The sequence below is a fragment of the Saccostrea cucullata genome, unplaced genomic scaffold, assembly GCF_032062105.1.
Source record: "Saccostrea cucullata isolate Sc308-1 unplaced genomic scaffold, CSIRO_AGI_Scuc_v1 ctg2544, whole genome shotgun sequence".
NCBI lineage: Eukaryota > Metazoa > Mollusca > Bivalvia > Ostreida > Ostreidae > Saccostrea > Saccostrea cuccullata.
This window is the reverse complement of record NW_026926415.1, coordinates 168,432-189,816: the sequence shown is the minus strand read 5'-3', so window position 1 is coordinate 189,816 and position 21,385 is coordinate 168,432. Positions and strand designations below refer to the sequence as shown.

The 21,385-nt window shown below is 33.6% G+C and overlaps 1 protein-coding gene across 1 annotated transcript; it reads right to left on the bottom strand.

Moving 5' to 3' along the window:
• Nucleotides 1-30: 30 nt before the first annotated feature.
• On the bottom strand, nucleotides 31-18,310 carry LOC134271625 (testis-expressed protein 11-like; the record flags this gene model as incomplete). Its single annotated transcript, XM_062753831.1, has 28 exons — nucleotides 31-279; nucleotides 632-728; nucleotides 1,131-1,201; nucleotides 1,509-1,623; nucleotides 2,320-2,428; nucleotides 2,702-2,851; nucleotides 3,131-3,224; nucleotides 3,524-3,646; nucleotides 6,428-6,498; nucleotides 7,487-7,573; nucleotides 8,597-8,634; nucleotides 8,812-8,948; nucleotides 9,806-9,915; nucleotides 12,340-12,442; nucleotides 12,700-12,840; nucleotides 13,060-13,145; nucleotides 13,304-13,455; nucleotides 13,582-13,663; nucleotides 13,877-13,958; nucleotides 14,106-14,201; nucleotides 14,503-14,640; nucleotides 14,809-14,889; nucleotides 15,073-15,201; nucleotides 15,419-15,468; nucleotides 16,529-16,559; nucleotides 17,115-17,194; nucleotides 17,436-17,520; nucleotides 18,167-18,310. Coding segments are annotated over 28 exons (2,757 nt in total), but the record flags the coding sequence as incomplete, so codon positions are not given.
• Between the last annotated feature and the right edge of the window lie 3,075 nt (nucleotides 18,311-21,385).

The following is a 21,385-nucleotide window of genomic DNA, read 5'->3' as shown; positions in this document are numbered from 1 at the left end:
ACATAAAAATCATGGAACATGATTATCAACTATTAAAGAATAAAACAAAAAAATCCAATGTCTTTGTCATTGATCTTGTGACAAGGTGTACAAGTGTCTGTCAGTCTGTGATCTTTTTCATTCCTCAAGCTGCTTGGTTAGGAGTTTTTCGTCTGGATTTATTTGTCTTTTATCTGTGATACTGGATTATCTTGGTTCTATAATCTATGGTTCTGGATTTAGCTGTCTTGTTCTGGATTTATCAATCTGCTCCAAGATGTCAGCATATGTATTTGTCATCTAAAAAGGGTAGCAAGAGGACATCACTAGTAGTCATCTGAACAAGAAATCAACAAGATCTGGTTTTTTTTTTTAAGATTCATCAACTCGGGACATGGTTCAACCTTTCATTACCTCAATGAATGAGCAGTCAGGAAATGAACTGCATATATCTAGTGAAGGATAATATTAAACTATTGCTCTGACAGAACATTTTTCATGAATTAGGAAATATTTTGCGAATGTATTATCGGAATTTAATCTTGCATTTCTGATTAAGAGGTAATATAGGAAGATATGCTGTCTTAGTGTAGTAAAGCTGTACTATTTGGACCTATTAGGACAAGAAGTGATAAAAGAATAGAGGATGTACCGTTTCATTGTAGTTAAGCTGTACTCCCAGACTGAGGTGCTTCAGAAACTTCATGCCAGTGTTACACCACTTCTCTGCTAGCTCATATCTCCCAGAGCTGAAATACAGTGCTTAAGTTACTTGGAAATGAGATCTGCACCAAAAAGTTTTACCTGTGCCAAAAACTTGCTCCAAAAATATTAATATGGATATTCCTTTGCTGAAATTGCAGCATATAAAACCTTGGCTTGTAGAATGAAACACATTAGAAGCATCTTCAATGCATCTCGGACTAATGTAGGGCATAGAAGTATTAAAAAGAAAACTGTACTGAAAACCTGTGCTGACTCCATGGGTATCACATAAGCTCCCCAACTTTCTTGGTCTTATTGGGGTGAGCTAAAACTTATTTATCTCCGAAGAACGTACAATAAGGGATAGCAAAACTTTGTAAAGGGAGCATATGCTCAGGAAACGGGAAGATCTGGCAATTGATGATTAACAAGAACTGGACACCCACCTTAGGAATGTCACCCCACAATTCCAAGCTTTTGTCATCAACCACTGGATTTCAATCTCTGGGTAATCCACCTACAATAATTATCTGTTAGTCCTATAATCTGATAATTGGGAATGGCTTGTTAACATTTACTTGTAACAATTGTTTAAAGCTTATTTATATCTTCACCTGTCGCATAAGTTTTACAACTGTTTACTTGTAAAATTCTTCTTTTTTTAAACAAATATTTCTAAATATCTTTTTTAATTACAAAAAATATGAATGATCAATAAGGGAAAACTCAACTCAAACTTTAAAACTTTTTTTTAAGATAAATTAAAATACTTATTCCTGGCCTATAAAATCTTTTCTTTCCATTACATTCCCTTTAGTCCATACCTGAGCTTTTTTGTCAATGAGGTCTACCACTTCGTTGTATTGAGTCAGAGCTTCCTGTTTGGTGTTGTCTGAGACAGAGGACAGGGTGTGCTGTATCAACCCTCGGTACAGTTTACTGTGGGTATAAAACAGAGTGTGCTGTATCAAACCTCGATACAGTTTACTGTGGATATAAAACAGAGCTTGCTGTATCAAACCTCGATACAGTTTACAGTTAATATAAAACAGAATCATATGTATCAAACCACAGTGCAGCTTCCTGTAATATAAAACAACCAGCTTACAGTATCAGACCTCGATACAGTTTACTGTGGTTTACAGCTAGGTGCTGTATCAGATTGAAATATAGTTTACTGCAGAAAAACAAAAGAGCCTAGAGTATGAATCTCTTAACAGAGTTTACAGTTGATATGCAAAATAATGTACCAAACTGTGATGCAATTTACTTTAAAAATACAAATTCAAAAGACCCAGATTTATCAACTTGCAATTCAGTATTACATTAATACATTATGTTTTCTGTAGAACATAATTCTGTCAAAGTCCACTGTTGGACTCTGTCCTAATACCTACCTAATTCTGTCAAAGTCACACATGTTGGATTTTTCTGTCCTTATACCTACCTGATTCTGTCAAAGTCAACTGTTGGACTCTGTCCTAATACCTACCTAATTCTGTCAAAGTCCACTGTTGGATTCTGTCCTTATACCTACCTGATTCTGTCAAAGTCAACTGTTGGACTCTGTCCTAATACCTACCTAATTCTGTCAAAGTCCACTGTTGGCATCTGTAGATGTTTCTACATACCTACCTGATTCTGTCAAAGTCCACTGTTGGCATCTGTAGATGTTTCCTTATAGCTATCTTCAGGGCTCGAACTCCAATATTTTTGTGAATAGATTGTGGTTCCATTGACAGAGCTGAAAAGCCGAGGATAGAAAAAAAGAAAATTAAAGGAACCATGCTATATAGAAAGGACATAAACTTGATATATTTTGAAAGTTTCACATATTTCAACGACAAATATTCTTGACTTTGGACATACAATTACACTGTAGATTTCATTCACATCTTTGCTTGTGTGTGCTATGGTTTTCAATGGTTTGGTATCAGGATTAAGATCTTTCATGAGAATACCAGCTATTGTTTCAAATACTATAGTTTGGGATCAGAATTATGGAATTTTCAATTACCAGCTATAGTTTCAAATGGTTTAGGATCGGGATTAGGGATTTTCAGTAAAACTTCAATAATTTCCTCTACAGACGGATCCTGTAGTTTACAGCGTGCCTCGAATTCATACATCATCATTAATGTGTCTGCTTTATCCTGGGTCCTAGCATCTGAAAAAGTGGGAAAATGCAGATTTTAGTATAACACATACAATCATGATGTTTATCAACAGTCTAATCACATAGTTAAATGTTAAACTTTATTTTACATCACTAGATACCTAAGATCTACTAAGTTTTAACCTTTCTGATTGCTGTGTATGCTTTAAGTAATGGTAATTTATTAATGACATTTCAAAGCCAAAGTTACCTTTAATCATCAAAGGTCAAATACACTATATAGCATGCTGTATTATTGTGTATTAACATCTAAGTAACACAGGTGTTTACCTATAGAGGAGTTTAGGTCCATCTCCTGATGGATCTGCTGATTGACTGATTTACATTCATGAATAAAGTCAACGGCTTCCTCCAAATAATTATCCTGTAAAAAGTTAATAACTGATCCTCAATACATTACAAGCTAACTGTTTGAAAGGAAAAATTTGTTTTAAAAAATCCTCTTATATACATGGGCAGATAATCCATAATTTTGCCTCTTTTAATAAATTCATGAACATACTGAAATCTCAATGATGTATGCAATTCTTAATTACACTCTAGAAAATGATGGTAAAATTGGGATGTAATGAAAACCATATGATAAATACATTTGTTGCAGATGCAATGTAATGATATCATTCATTGAAGAGCTTCAAACACAAGAGAAAGTACAGTAAATACCTTAAGTGAGTTTGGGAGTCCGTCAGTCCTGGCTTGTTGTAGACAGGCAGCTGTAGCCATCAGAAGGCAGGTCTTCTTCCTTGTTAAGGTGTTCTCCTCATCATCACAACAGAGACTGGAATACTGTAAAATTAATACACAACATGTCATCATCATTACAGAGACAGGAATACTGTAAAATTATTATACAACATGTCATCATCATAAGAGAGACAGAAATACTGAAATATTAATACACAACATGTCATCATCATAAGAGAGATAGGAATACTGTAAAATTAATATACAACATGTCATCATCATAAGAGAGACAAGAATACTGTAATATTAATACACAACATGTCATCATCATAAGAGAGACAGGAATACTGTAAAATTAATATACAACATGTCATCATCATAAGAGAGACAGGAATACTGTAGAATTAATATACAACATGTCATCATCATAAGAGAGACAGGAATACTGTAAAATTAATATACAACATGTCATCATCATAAGAGAGACAGAAATACTGAAATATTGATATACAACATGTCATCATCATTACAGAGACAGGAATACTGTAAAATTAATATACAACATGTCATCATCATAAGAGAAACAGGAATACTGTAAAATCAATATACAACATGTCATCATCATAAGAGAGACAGAAATACTGAAATATTGATATACAACATGTCATCGTCATAAGAGAGACAGGAATACTGATTAATACACAACATGTCATCATCATTACAGAGACAGGAATACTGTAAAATTAATATACAACATGTCATTATCATAAGAGAGACAGGAATACTGTAAATACAACATGTCATTGTAACACATACTAGAATACTGTAAATACAACATGTCATCATCATTACAGAGACAGGATTGGAATACTGTAAATACATGTTGTCATCATAACAGAGACAGGAATACTGTAAAATTATTATACAACATGTCATCATCATTACAGAGACAGGAATACTGTAAAATTAATATACAACATGTCATCATCATAAGAGAGACAGGAATACTGTAAAATTAATATACAACATGTCATCATCATTACAGAGACAGGAATACTGTAATATTAATACACATGTCATCATCATTACAGAGACAGGAATACTGAAATATTAATACACAACATGTCATCATCATAAGAGAGACAGGAATACTGTAAAATTATTATACAACATGTCATCATCATTACAGAGACAGGAATACTGAAAAATTAATATACAACATATCATCATCATAAGAGAGACAGGAATACTGTAAAATTATTATACAACATGTCATTATCATTACAGAGACAGGAATACTGTAAAATTAATATACAACATGTCATCATCATAAGAGAGACAGGAATACTGTAAAATTAATATCCAACATGTCATCATCATTACAGAGACAGGAATACTGTAAAATTAATATACAACATGTCATCATGATAAGAGAGACTGGAATACTGTAAAATCAATATACAACATGTCATCATCATAAGAGAGACAGGAATACTGAAATATTAATATACAACATGTCATCATCATAAGAGAGACATGAATACTGTAAAATTAATATACAACATGTCATCATCATAAGAGAGACAGGAATACTGTAAAATTAATATACAACATGTCATCATCATTACAAAGACAGGAATACTGTAAAATTAATACACAACATGTCATCATCATAAGAGAGACAGGAATACTGTAAAATTAATACACAACATGTCATCATCATAAGAGAGACAGGAATACTGATTAATACACAACATGTCATCATCATTACAGAGACAGGAATACTGTAAAATTAATATACAACATGTCATCATCATTACAAAGACAGGAATACTGTAAAATTAATACACAACATGTCATCATCATTACAGAGACAGGAATACTGTAAAATTAATACACAACATGTCATCATCATAAGAGAGACAGGAATACTGTAAAATTAATATACAACATGTCATCATCATAAGAGAGACAGGAATACTGTAAAATTAATATACAACATGTCATCATCATAAGAGAGACAGGAATACTGTAAAATTAATATACAACATGTCATCATCATAAGAGAGACTGGAATACTGTAAAATAAGAGAGACTGGAATACTGTACAACATGTCATCATCATAAGAGAGACAAGAATACTGTAAAATTAATATACAACATGTCATCATCATAAGAGAGACAGAAATACTGAAATATTAATACACAACATGTCATCATCATAAGAGAGACAGGAATACTGTAAAATTAATATCCAACATGTCATCATCATTACAGAGACAGGAATACTGTAAAATTAATATACAACATGTCATCATCATAAGAGAGACAGGAATACTGTAAAATTAATATACAACATGTCATCATCATAAGAGAGACAAGAATACTGTAAAATTAACATACAACATGTCATCATCATAAGAGAGACAGGAATACTGTAAAATTAATATACAACATGTCATCATCATAAGAGAGACAGGAATACTGTAAAATTATTATACAACATGTCATCATCATAAGAGAGACTGGAATACTGTAAATACAACATGTCATTGTAACACATACTAGAATACTGTAAATACAACACGTCATCATCATAACAGAGACTGGATTGGAATACTGTAAATACATGTTGTCATCATAACAGAGACTGGAATACTGTAATACTTGATAACATTATGTCATCAGTTATGTAACAGAAGGTACAATACTGCAGGTAAAATAAAATCAACTTGAAGATAATTATCATTAGTCATATAACAGAAACTTGAATACTGTAAAATGAAGAAACCATTATAAAATCAGATATACAACAGAAACTACAATACTGTTTAATCAATGATAATGATTTCTTTGTTTGCATTAAATGTGGTCAAAACTCACTTGAGAACAGAGTTTATATAAATCTTTCATCAAGCCTGGTCTCTCTTCACATTTCAGGGCCAGGTTCCAAGCTAGAACAATACAAAGCACCAGATAAGTAAGAAAACAGGAATCTTACATAACATTACTAAATTACTATACAGTTTAACACAACTGATTTTTGAGGAAAAAAACCTCACTCACAAAAAAAAATTCTTTTCCTTTGACAGTAAAACATAACAAGAATTTAAGTCTGTTAAACCAATGCTAACCTGTAATACCCCCGCTCCGCTGTGAATATACACTATCATGTATAAATACACACAAGATCAGTTACACAAAGATGCACAGATAAATAGGACGTTGACATCAGATTCATACAATAATAAAATGGCATGCTTTAACAACAAAGAGTGTGCTAATTAACATTTCAATCATCTGCAATGAGTAATTACTGAAAAAAACTGACAATTTTTTAACATACTAAGTAAGGACAGATGCATGGATTAACAGGAAGTTGGCACTGGATTTGAACAAAAATAAATTCAACCATCTGGCATGCCTCAGCACAAAGGATGTGCTAAAATTTCAAGCATCTGCAATAAGAAGTTGCTGAGAAAACTGCTACCAAACATATGGTTTGGACAGAGAGACAGCTACATAGACACACAAGGGTTAAACAGTATATACCCCTCTCCTTTGGATAATAATTATGAAGAGGACAAAATATACTGTACATTCCTAAATATACCTGTGGAATTATTTATCGTGTTATTTCGCGTGAAGCACCACACGCCAAATAAAATTACTCGCCTTTATTTTTATAGTACTGAAATCTATGTAAATTTTTTTTTATAAACTGTCCATTCGCGAATTATTATTCTCGCAATTTGATGTTGAACTGAATAAGGAATCTACAGTAACTAATACGTAACCATACCACACAGACTAACGGAACTTGACTGTATTTTTAATGAAAACAATGATCAATGTGTCACCAGACAACTCGCCTACTCTCATAAACCAGCTGGCCTCCTCACTGAGTTTATACAGTACTTACTGAGTCACTGGACTACTCACCTACTCTCATAAACCAGCTGGCCTCCTCACTGAGTTTTGGGGACAGTTTACCTCCCTTGTCTTCTTCACGCATAAGTTTGTTGTATGCTGAAATCGAAAAGAGGAAATCTTTGTTTAGAGTTGGTAATCTAAACCTAATGAGGTGAGCCAATCAGCTCACTAATTTTTTTTTTTTTAAAAAATGCATCGAAAAACAAAGATAGTGTATTAACTGGGGTGCACATTCATCATATCACTATGTACATCTCCTATATATATATATAATTATTATTGAAAATCACTAGCTTCCAAGAAATTTTATTTATATAATTAAAACAATTAAGTTAAGAGACAGTTTCCATAATCAAAACTACAACAACAAGATGAGTTTGAGAAACACTGATGCCAGCTCAGTTTAAAGCCAGAGCTAAAGTTTATTAAATGCAATTCAAACTCCAAGGTAAAAGTCAAAAGATCATAAATGTACCTGTTCCAAAGTTATACCCAAGGTTCAAGTTTTCACAAAGTTGGTCAGTCGAAGGTCAAGGTAAAAATTATTATATCCATTGAAAGATCATGTAACAATGTAAAACAGTAGAGGTATAATAATGAAATATAAAGACTATAGCCCAATTAAGTTAAGAGCGAGGTTCAAGTTTTCGTGGACAAACAGAGAGACTGCTGGTCAGAGAATGTAGGTCAGATCCACCTTTGAAGCAGATGTTTCATCCATGCAACTCTGGGCAATAAATGGCTTATAGTAACTGCTCCAAAAAATTTTAACCCACTCAATAATGTTAACCTGCTCTTAAAAACAGCCTGGTCATTATTTAATAGCTAAAACTGCAGGATCTAAAACCTTGACTAGTTCAATGAAACATACAGGAAGCCATCTTCCATACATCTCTGATTAATAAAGGACAAAGAAAATTTGTACCTGAAAAAATATTTGCTCCTAAAACTTGAACCTTGGACAACATAGAAACCTATGCCAAGGGTATCAAATGACTCCCCCAACTTCATTGAGGTGAGCTAAAAACAGTGTACAGTCAATTTTAGTAAACTAAGAAACTAACACAGTTTAAAAATAAAATATATTGAACACTGAACACGAATAACAAAGTCAAGTACCCATTTTTATGTCATGTAAGATTCCAACATCTTCAATGCTGAAAAATTGTATGTCTTAAATTGAGTTTATCAACGCCTCACTTTATGTTCTGTTTAATTCTATGCAAGATGCTTTGATTAGAAGCAACTTTAATTTTTAATTAATTTACAATAATATATGCTACAAGTCATCCTTGGATCACTTTCTGTGTACTATATAGAAATGTCTCTTGTACCTGGTGTTCTTGTCCTGGTCGACCTGGGACAGTTTGAGTCGGATGAGACACCTGAGAGCAGTCAATGTCTGGGTCAGATCGAAGCTACAGTTGGCCAAACACTCCAAAGCCAGGCCTGCTGTAGATTCCTTGTGATTCTGTCAAATTTTATTTTTTGGTAAATATTCAGAACGTTAGCTTTTTTATGTCAATTTAAATGCAACAAATTGCAGTGCAGAGAATTGAACTGAATTTATCTAAAGAAGAGATGATTGAAGCAGAGAACATTACCCACTGCTACTTCATTTTGTATCATATTTCATCACATTGTCATACTTTGAAAAAATATACACACCTCCAAAATAATACAAAGAGCTTGTACCTCTTTAGCTGCAGATCTGTAGCTCTCCGAAAAAAATATATTGATAGACCGGAGAGTTACAGTGCCACCAATTGAAAAAACTGTATATTTATTGTGCACAAAAAGTGCGCTCGGTTCTTGATTAATTCTTCCAAATTCTTACCTCAATTGCAAATAAGGAAAGATTTTAAAAAATTCTTTTATCTTCTATCGAGTACTCTCGTAGTTGACATCCGAATGAAGCATATTGGACCGAATTATCTTTGAAACCAAATGGCAGTATAAATAAGTGAAATGTTCGACGATTACAATATCAGGGTCAGGAGGACTATTAACAACAATTATGAGGAATGTTTGGTTGTGGAAAAAGCGAAAGAATATGTTAGGAACACACGGTTAGTAATATTTTGAGATTACAGTTTGAAAAACATGGAGAAATAAATCGAGAACCGAGCGCACTTTTTTGTGCGCAATAAATACACAGTTTTTTCAATGGGTGGCACTGTAGCTCTCCAGTCTATCAATATATTTTTTTTTCGGAGAGCTACAGACCTACAGCTAGTACATCTTGAGCCATGTGTCCTGCCTGAAAAACTTTGAAAATACATGCGCTCCCCCCCACCCTCATGATGACCAAAATAAATGATGTTATACCTCATAAGCCATGTAGGCAGCCTGACAGATAAGTTTCTGTGCCTCCATTTCTTTGTCTGTGTTTTCTAACTTAACCACCTCACTACACATCTTCTGCAGGATATCTTTGGCTGTAAAAAAAAAAGAAGCTACATATAATTCAGGACAGAAACCATAAAAAAAACAAGAGGTCCACGGGCCTTATAGGTCCCCTGAGCATTATGCAACAACTTTCCAGTGATTGAATTTGATTCATGTTTTAAGCCAGATGCTATGGCATTCACAATTTTGAAAGAGGCACCATTTATCATCATAACTATACACTTAGCAGTTGCTTAGTTTGGTTACTTAATACCTATAGGCAGGGTAAGGGAACAAAAAATGCATTTCAACTAATCAGTAATATTCAGCAATAATTAGAGGTGCCCTACCACACATGAACCCCTGACCCTTAGGCTTAGATCCACACATTGCACAATTTTTGAAAAGGCATCCTTGCTTTTCAAAAGTATTTGATTAATACCAAGGAACAGATTTCAAACAATTCATTCATTTTCAGTATATAAGTACACCCCCCTCTCTATGGTACCCCTGACCCTGGGGCCTTGAAATTCACAATTCTGGAAGATTAGGGCCCTTGCTCATCATAACCATATAGGTAGTTCATCTGCTTAATACCCAGGAGCAGAGAAGAAAATTTTCAAAGAATTCACGTATTTTCACTATGTAATCAATAGAGCCCCGCCCTAACACCAGAACCCCTGACCCTGGGGCCAAAAAATTCAAAATTTTGGTAGAAGCACTCTTGCTCATCATAACTATGCACTTAGTTAGTTTATTTAATACCCAGAAGCAGAGAAGAAAATTTTCAAAGAATTCATGTATTTTCACTACATAATCAATAGAGCCCTGCCCTAACACCAGAACCCCTGACCTTGGGGCCATAAAATTCACAATTTTAGTAGAGGCACTCTTGCTCATCATAACTATATACTTAGTTTATTTAATACCCAGAAGCAGAGAAGAAAATTTTCAAAGAATTCATGTATTTTCACTATATAATCAATAGAGCCCTGCCCTAACACCAGAACCCCTGACCCTGGGGCCATAAAATTCACAATTTTAGTAGAGGCACTCTTGCTCATCATAACTATGTACTTATTTAGTTTATTTAATACCTAGGAGCAGAGAAGAAGATTTTCAAAGAATTCATGTATTTTCACTACATAATCAATAGAGACCCGCCCTTACACCAGAACCCCTGACCCTGGGGCCATAAAATTCACAATTTTAGTAGAGGCACTCTTGCTCATCATAACTATGTACTTAGTTAGTTTATTTAATACCCAGGAGCAGAGAAGAAGATTTTCAAAGATTTAATGCATTTTCACTATATACTTATTCAGCCCCGCCCTAGCACTAGAACCCCTGACCCCAGGGCCATGAATTTCATAATTTTGGTAAAGGACTCAATGCTGCTTACAATCATTCAAACAGTTTGACTGCTTGATGTCCAGGAGTAAAGAAGAAGATTTTTAAAGATTGCATTAATTTTAGTGGTTTTGGCCCCACCCCTCAGGCCCCAGGGGGGTAGGGATCATGAAATTCACAATTCTTGTTTCACTTCACCCATAGATGCTTTATGTCAAATTTAGTTGAAATTGGTTGAGTGGTTGCAGAGAAGAAGCTGAAAATGTTCAAATGTTAACACACGACGGATGACGCATGACGACGGACGAAAACGGATAACAATAGGTCACCTGAGTTTACTCAGGTGACCTAATTAACAGAATTATATATAATTTTACATTAGATGCAGCTAAAACCAGATTGAACAAACCATGTTCTACATTAGATTCAGGAGCAAACTTTATATCAGATCCATCTAAGGTGAGCTTGAACAAACCTTGTTCTACATTAGATGCAGCTAAAGCGAGATTGAACAAAGCTAGTTCAACAACAGATGCTGCTAAGGTTACTACATTAGATGCTGCTAATGTGAGCTTGACCAAAACTTGTTCTACACTAGATGCTGTTAATGCGAGCTTGAACAAACCATGTTTACATTAGATGCATCTAAGGTGAGCTTGAGCAAATCTTGTACTACATTAGATTCAGCGAAGGCGAGCTTGAACAAACCTTGTTCTACATTAGTTGCAGCTAAGGCGAGCTTGAACAAACCTTGTTCTACATTAGATGCTGCTAAGGCTAGCTTGAACAAACATTCTACAATAGATGCAGCGAAGGTGAGCTTGAACAAACCTTGTTCTACATTAGATGCAGCTAAGGTGAGCTTGAACAAACCTGTTCTACACTAGATGCTGCTAATGCGAGCTTGAAAAAAACCTTCTTCTACATTAGATTCAGCTAAGGCGAGCTTGAACAAACCTTGTTCTACATTAGCTGCAGCTAAGGCGAGCTTGAACAAACCTTGTTCTACATTAGATGCAGCTAAGGTAAGCTTGAACAAACCTGTTCTATACTAGATGCTGCTAATGCGAGCTTGAAAAAACCTTCTTCTACATTAGATTCAGCTAAGGCGAGCTTGAACAAACCTTGTTCTACATTAGATGCTGCTAATGCGAGCTTGAACAACAGGAACATTGTGTTGATGGATGCAGGGTCCCACTTCTTGGCTTCATTTACTGCCTCCGTCGCCTGTTGGTTATAAAAATTAACTTTATATTCATATTTACATGTATTTACAATGATTCAGAAACTTGAAAAATAAAATGTACTCAACTTCTTGGATTATGCTAACTTAAAAAATGTATGCTCTCACTAATACATCTATTGTGTGAAAACTGTCACATTTGAATGGGGTAGTACATTTACGATCATGGTTTAGAATGAAACTGAATAAACTTCCACTGAAGAAGAATTAGATTATAAAATGTAGAGCTTTTTAACTGTACCTTGTCCATCTGACCCAGATTGAGATAACAGGTTGCACGGTTTCTATGGAGACGAGCCAGATTCTGGTCCCCCGATTCCTCCCGATTGTACAGACTCAGGGAAAAGTTGTACCAGTCCAATGCCTCAGAGTAATTCTTCTCCTATAAATTGTACAGAAACAGGTTGAAGACGGAAACAAAGATCATACACCGCATAATACATTATTTTTAAATGCAAAAATGGTTAGACATTTATCATTTCATACATCACTCTAATTTTAACTTTTGATTGAAGCTACTCTCCAATTCCTGAAGCCTTACATTTTCAGCTTGAGTTGTAGATGAAACTACAAGTTAATTTATATTCTACACACACAATACCTGATCTGCTGTATAGGCCAGAGCCCAGAACTCAATATGGAACCTTCTCTTTACTGCTGGCTCTAGGGCTCCGTGAGTGTTGTTTTCTGTCACAATCAACATTAGGACTATTTATTTTTACCTAAGTGTGCCAGAACTGCCTAATTTCATAAAGAAATATGTGAAAAGCCAAGACATAGAACCTTATTTTGTTAAGTTTTCTCAGTGAAATAATTTTTTTAACATGCCATTGGATAATACATACCCTCAATGCAGTACTCCACAAACTCTTTAAGAGACCGCCTGTCTTTGCTTGCCAACAGAATATCAAAGTTAGTCATTAGGAGCTCTCCTGTGTTGGAGGTATGTTCAAACTTCTTCAGAAGCTCCTTCATTAACCCAACAGCAAGGTCATGTCTAAAATTTATTTTAATCTCTACGGAGTGGAATAAGATAGGTATCCGAATAGATCATCTTAGCTGAAAATGGACTTAACAATCAGTGAGAAAAACTCAGAAGCATAAGTAAGAAGTTGTGACTGACCTTTCATTTCTTGACAATAACAGAGCTGTGTTGATGCCTACATCCAGTGATGCCCCTGGCTGCTGCATGATGTCTGACACAGCTGATACAAAACATATAATAGAAGCATTAGCTTATTCAGAACATAGAGCATTATACAAAACAGAACACTACAATAATAAAATTATATCTCCATTCCCCCTCCTTCTTAAGGACCAACATTGCTGTTTTAAATGATTGAAATAGAAAATCCTTTTCCTAGAATTTAAAATGTACTTATAAATTAATGAATGTTTTTCAGAAATTTTTAGCTTACCTTTGCAGATGACAGAGTTTGGTTCCTTGGTTTTTAACAAAATGCGGAGGAACAAAAACAGACCAGAAGGATGAGGGTGTTCCTATGTAAAAACAAACAAGAATTATACTTCACTATCCTTGATTGATTTTAAACCTAGCAGATATCTTACTTAGTGTTTCTCTCTATTTTATCACTCATATTATTGGCCAGAGTGAAAGCTTTCAGAGCTTTCTATGCTATAACTCACGTTATTGGCCAGAGTGACAGCATTCAGAGCTTTCTGGATGTGGTCTTCCTGATTCAGCTCCATGTAAACACACGCCAACAATCTCAGGGTTCTGGCCTACAAAGTCCAGGAAACAGGGGCTTCATTTCATAATACATTACATAAAGCACATTGGAAACAGCTCATCAACATTTATTTAACACATTCGTTTTAAACACTGGAATAATATATCAATGTTTACAAATTGAATTATGTTTGTGATAAAACTTTATGTATCATTTTTGAAAATGATACTAATTCAATATCATTTTTGAAAATGATACTAATTCAATAAATTTCACTCTAAGTCCTGAACATGCCAACAAAGACAACATCTTAAGAGCATGATTTATCTGACAGTATGATTTATCAGTTTTACCTGACTTTTTGCCTCCAAGTTTGTCTGGTTTTTCCCAATTTCAAAACTTTCCCTTAACCATGTCACAGCTTCATCAAACCGCTTCTTTTGGTAGAGTTCCACCCCAAAATTATAGCTCAGCATGGACAGGAACGCCCCCTATCAACGAAATCCAACAAAATTATAGCTCAGAATGGACAGGAATGCCCCCTATCAACGAAATCCAACAAAACTTTACAAAAAATAAACTTCCTGTTTAAAAAATGATTATCGCCCCACTGATGTGGCATTTTTAAGAAATAATTAAGAATAGACATTGTCTCTGACCTCGTGTGGGTATTTGATCAACATTTCTTTAGCGATTTGTATGAGCTCCATGGCAGTAGAGTTATCACCTTGTTCCAAACTCTGCAGAGAAAGTCATATCAATACCATGACTTGTTACAAATTATAGAAATATGAACTGAACCCTTTTATATCAAGATATATTACTGTCTTAATATTACATTTTATGTCAAACTTTACTTTGAAACACATTACTTGCTTTGATGTATATTAAATAAAAAATAAGTATCCATTGTTATGACTTACCACTTCAGCCTTGTAACAGAGCAGTTTGAACAAGTCTTTCTCCACATCCTTCTTCTGTTTGTCTGTTGTGATAGATGACCCAGACTTATTGATGTCATCCACTATCAACTTCTGTAGCTTCTTCACAAACTGTAAATATTGTAAACTCTGATGTTTATGTTTTGTTAGATGTCAACATAAATAAATGGTTGTACATTTATGCAGAATTGAGTAGATTTATCAATGATATTACCCAAGCTGAACATTAAACAATTAACGTCTCAGAGATGCCGAGAGGGCTTGGGATTCCTCTACAAACACATTTCTACAGAAGCAGTACGTAGTCAATACAAGTACATCATCTTACCTGATCTGTTAGGTCTAACACTTTGGAAGCCATCCCAACTTCTTTAGTATCTACAAAGAAATGGTTCCAATAATTAAATATATTGAATAGCCTATAAACACAATAATGGACAAAAAACAATGATGAATATTCATATCAACTACAAAGGGCCCAAAGGGCTTTATGATGAATTTAATCTTGTACCAACCCATAATTATAGCCCGATAGATGTTTTAAAATGATACCTTATTACTTATATTTACATGTGTGACTTAATTATTCATACTTTATATTTGCCTGATTGTGACTTTTAACATGTGAAATGCATTATTTTTTAACCCAACGGCAAGTATGTAATCCACTTAACGTGTGTCGTATCGACCCTTTATGACGTCACTGAGAAATTACGTTAAACGATTATGCATACACACATCTATGACCTCTTGACCCTGTACCTGTGTTTATACAGTTATAGATACGCATTGCTTTCAGTAGTGTTATATGAAGGAAAACATTTGCAAATGTAAATATTATTCTATCAACTTGTGCTCTGTAACAGTATCTTACAACTTATCAAGTCATACTCTGTGAAAGTCATAAATTAACTAACAAGAACCAAGCCATATACATGTACTGTCAGTATAATTTATAACTAATTCATGCCCTGTAACAGTAAGTAATAACTTCCCAAAAATGCTCTGTGAAAGTCATTTACCAAGTCATGTGCTGTCACTGTAACATATCTTAACAAGTCATGCTCTGTCACTATAACCTATAACTAACCATGCCATGCTCTGTCTAAATAACTCTTAACTTACCAAGTCATGCTCTGTTACTATAACTTATAACCAACAAAGCCATGCTCTGTCAAAGTCATTTATAACTCACATGTTCCAAGTCATGCTCTGTCACTATAACTTATAACTTATCAAGTCATACTCTGTCACTATAACTTATAACTTATCAAGTCATGTTCTGTCACTATAACTTATAACTTTATAACTGTCACTATAACTTATAATTTACCAAGTCATGTTCTGTCACTATAACTCATAACTTATCAAGTCATACTCTGTCACTATAACTTATAACTAATCAAGTCATGTGCTGTCACTATATTTTATAACTTACCAAGCCATGCTCTTGCTGTTTTCAACCCAATCTAAAATAGAGTAAAGAAATAATCACAGAACAGATTCAAACTTGACTAGAAATATTACTGTATGACTTCGAATTCTATAAAAAATTAGATACCGGTAGTTAGTCACAGACTTATGACAAAGCAAAATCATATATAAATATCAGTGTTTATTACTTTGCAACTGATGAAAATGACTTTGCCTCTATGAAATTGATCTAAATAGAGAATTGGGGAAAATGACACCAAGGTCATGGAGGTTAAATTAAGAAAAATGAAAAAAATTCCTGTAACATGTGTAAGTATTTGTCGAACTGATCTCATCAATTTATCAAGGTTTTAAGTCTCTTGAAAATAATATGTAATTTTTTTCAAAAACTCAAAATGTCATGTGGAACAGATGCACAAAAATGAATATAAGTCAAGCCTAAGTGAAAACACAACATGACCCAGAAGTATCAATAGTGGGCTATAATAAAGAAATCTAATCAAGATATCTCATTTGTTACAATCTCTTTGCCATTCATTAAATATAAAGGTTAATTTATAATCATCCAGTAAGGATGTATCATTACGTACAGCAATCTTCCTTTTTATTTTCATGTGGTCCTCTGAGGTTGTTACTGTGGCCTCCACAATCTTCAGACAAATGTGGCGCACTTTATTACGAAAATAAAATTAATTACAAATCACAAATGAAATTGAAAGGCAAACATTGGGAAAAAGGTGGTTCTAACTTAAAAAGTGGGAAATATCCTTGGGTTTGATATCAACAGTATTGTAGCTTAAAATACAAAACATGCATAGCAACAAGTAGCTTCCCTAAGTCTAGGATAGCAACATAAGATACTGAAAAAATGAAATTCATTTGAAAATGATAATCGCAATTCAAAAATTTACATTTGGCATTGGATAGTAAAGACAGTCTTCTGCCAGTCTTTAAGGACACAGTGAAATTCCATAGGTTAACTGCGACTGTCTCCATCTAAAATATACATTAATTAGGACCTTTAAAAAATGTTTATTTACTAAATGTTTTACATACAAATTTAACAAAGCATCAGTAGGGCCATCTTTAAAATATGTTTGTTGCCCTCTCTTCCAACCAGCTCAAAATGGCCTTTGTATTTAACTTCCAGGAATTTTTTTCATGCATTTCAGTCACTGTAATAGATTAAATTAGATTTTGAAAATTCAACCTCTGAATCCATTTTTTCATCCTGAGTTAGGAGAGGGCAAACAAAGACTGTTTTAAAGTTTTACTGGGTAGTAATTTAATTTTTATGTTATTTTTAAAATGATAATTAAGGTTTATAATTACAATTTATAGGTTTAAAATTGCAGTACAATTCTATGTGAAACTCTGCAACAAGTCTGTGAGCCATTAATGCTCACATGGACACCACCCCCACTCCCTCTGATGTAAATGTACAATCTCATGAATCCCACCATATGCTTATGAACAAAAAAATTGTTCTAAAATTTCAAACATCTGCAATGAGTAGTTGCTGGGAAAAATGTGGCAAAATTTTTTGGTTCAAACGGAAACACAGCTACACAGACACACAGACTGATACACATGGGTCAAACAGTATACCCCTTTCTCCTTCAGAGCAGAAATAATATGAGACCTGTTCCATGACACTTTTATCAGGATGCTGTTGTATTTCCGGTAGAATTTTCTCTGCTAGCTGTAGAGCTTTGTCCACGAGATCACACCAGCTGCCATCCTCCTGACTCTCCCCACCGCATATCAGGTCTCGAGTTAAAGCTGTAAACAAAGGAAATCATCTCAGATCAATGTTGTAAACACAGCACACTTCTGATACTTAAATCCCTAAAATGTACCCATGGATCTTGGAATTTAAGCTTTGTGGCATTTTTGGTTGGAATTAGACTGGTGATTCTGGAGAAAAAGTGGTAAATTACATGTATTCCCAAACTGATGAATATCAGTTTAAAGACCCAATTTTTTTACCGTACGGTTACCTGAAGAGAGGGAGTGGTCGAAGTAACAGTGGCGTTATTTACCTGGAGACCCCCAATACCCAAGAAGTCAAAAATCTCTGTACACGTAGCAGTACACAGGAAGTCTGTGTTTGGTAATCAGGGTCAACATTACGTGTTTTGAGTGAAACTACGCAAAATAATTATTTTAATAAGAAATTTAATTACAAACTATATATATTCATGGTAATGTTTTGAAGGAAAAAAATACAAAGTTATATCGTTTTACAAAAGGTGTTTGTTAAATTGAAGAAAAAATACAAAGCAAAAATATTTATTTGTTTTTAATTTTCAATAAAAGAAATCACCATGATTAAAAACGTCTGAATATTGAAATAAAAAGTGCAGATTGTAGCCATTGTACAAACTATTAGTGCTGAATATTTCTTATAGGTCCATCCCATTTCTTAAAAAATAATTTTAATCGTCGGACGTCCAATTATGGCAACCGGTTTCTGTGGACGGTCTTTTTTCTACAGGTATCGTGGACGATATAACACTTTCAAGAAACAAACGGCAGTGAAGATAGAAAAGAAATATTTTATGAAGTTAATGTTTTAATAATCTACTTTTAATTATTTTTTGAAATAAAATTGAAACATATTGGAGTTCTCTAACCCACGTGTATACAAGGCGGGTACATGAAAGAGTTTGGCGTGTGACAAGGCAATTGTCTTCAAAACATGCAAACTCAGATTATCAGGTAGCACAGGTAGCTGATCTGTCAATCAAATCAGAAGCTATTGTTTTTTTTTAATGATTGACAGGCGGTAAATTATTGATCTTGAATCGGGGGGATTTTGGGGGCGTTAACATAAAATTGGGTGTTTAAGATATTTTTTTTTTTCTAATCCGACCCTCCCAAGTCCCAACCCATATATGGCAAGAAATTGGTACTGTGTTTTTAGGTGATACTTTTGTACCCTAGGGTACACTTCTATTTATCCTTTACCAATAAGGTTACAATTAGGGTACAGTACAAAATCATTGGAAAATGAAAGTAGAAAATTTCTGAAGGACTGTCAATGTAGCCGGGTTACAATGGGTACAGTGGTTACTTATTAACATAATTAACAGTAATAACACCTTTTCTACTTTTATCCTAAAACTATTTGATTTTAGAATTTAAACAGGGTACGGAGGAAACTATATGCCTACAAAATCACAACAATTGACATTTTCATAACTTAAAGTGTTTGATTCATATTAGCATGATCATGACCTAATGGCTTCAAAGGTCTACATTACAAAAAACAACCACACTCATGTAAGTATTTAAGAGGGTATAAGTCAGCTTCTTACCTTTAATTATGATTATAATAGTCCTGATTCTTGAAGTTATAATTAGCTACACTGATAATTATATTCCAGACTTGAGCATTGCATGACACACCTGATACTGTATACCTATCGCAAATGATTTACCTGTACCCCCACTCTGTCTGACAAACACAAACTCTACTAACAGTACCTGATGGTGTGTACTATACACAAACTGATCAAATCATTGTGATTATGTAGGATTGGGTGATCATTTACTTCCATTTCAGGCCAGACTAATTTAAATTACCATATACACTGTATTTATCTTATCCAATTCAATTTTGATTAGTAAATTAAAGTTATATACTAGTAATTTCTAAACAAGTTTAGCTAAACTTTATTAATATATTTGTAAATAGTACTAGTACTTTGAACAGATCATTTAATACCTTTTTTTAACAAAAGTATATACCATGGGTAGCTAGGTCCCTGCTATCAAGTATCATATGGGCTGGTAGATTTGAGATTTTTACCAGCACAGAGATTTTTTTTTATTTAAGCCCCTCCCATCACCATGAATATAATATATGTCACTTATCTGATAAAAATCTGCATTGCAAAACTCAGATGCTTTAAAATTTGTATTAAGAATTTTTATCCAATTAATTTATTATATTATTTCCTAAATTAACATAGTTCAATACTTTATAAATAAAAGACCATGAACAATGAAATTGAATCAAAAGCTTTTTCAAAATCGATTAAAACCAACAATCCTTGTATATTTTTAGCTTCTGTGTATGCCATTAAATCATAAATAAATCTGGTGTTTTCACCCAAATATCTTCCTTTTAGGAATTCAGTGTGAGTGTCTGAAATCAAAAGATCCAGAGTATATTTTATTCTGTAATTTAGTAGAGTTATGGTCTCCAATTGTTCAAAAATTGTCTGGGTTTATTCCCATTGGGTATACATGAAATTATCCCTAGTCTTTGTGAAATAGGAATTTCTTTTTTTTTTTGACAATATACAAATTAGCTCGCATAATGTATGTAGACTTAAAGATCACTCCAGAAAAATTAAAAAAAATTCAGTTGTAAATTAAGCTTTACCATATCACTTCCAGGAGATTTATCATTCTTCATATTTTTTAAAACTTGTAAAACTTCATTTTCTTCAATATCTTTTTCTTAATCAAGGAAGTGATTTTATCTAATTTTTGAATTTCAGTTGAGTTAATAATTTCTTCTAAATCAATATCAATCAGTTTATAATCTGTATTAGAATATAAATCTTGGTAAAACTTTTTGACTTGATTCAAAATTTCTGATTGATCATATATAAGGTGACATTTTTTTTATTTCTTGGTTTACGGATCCACCGACCTGATTTTTTTTTAAGTCTCCTGAATTGATCGAGTACTTTGGATTAGAGGAAATTATTTTTCTTTTCTTTTTTTTCTTAAATTAAACTAAATTCTAGATCAGGTTCGGCATAGGACATTTATATGTTCTTTCAATGTAGCTCTAAAATATGGCAGTATATACATGAACTCTGGTAAAACATGCATATAAATCTGT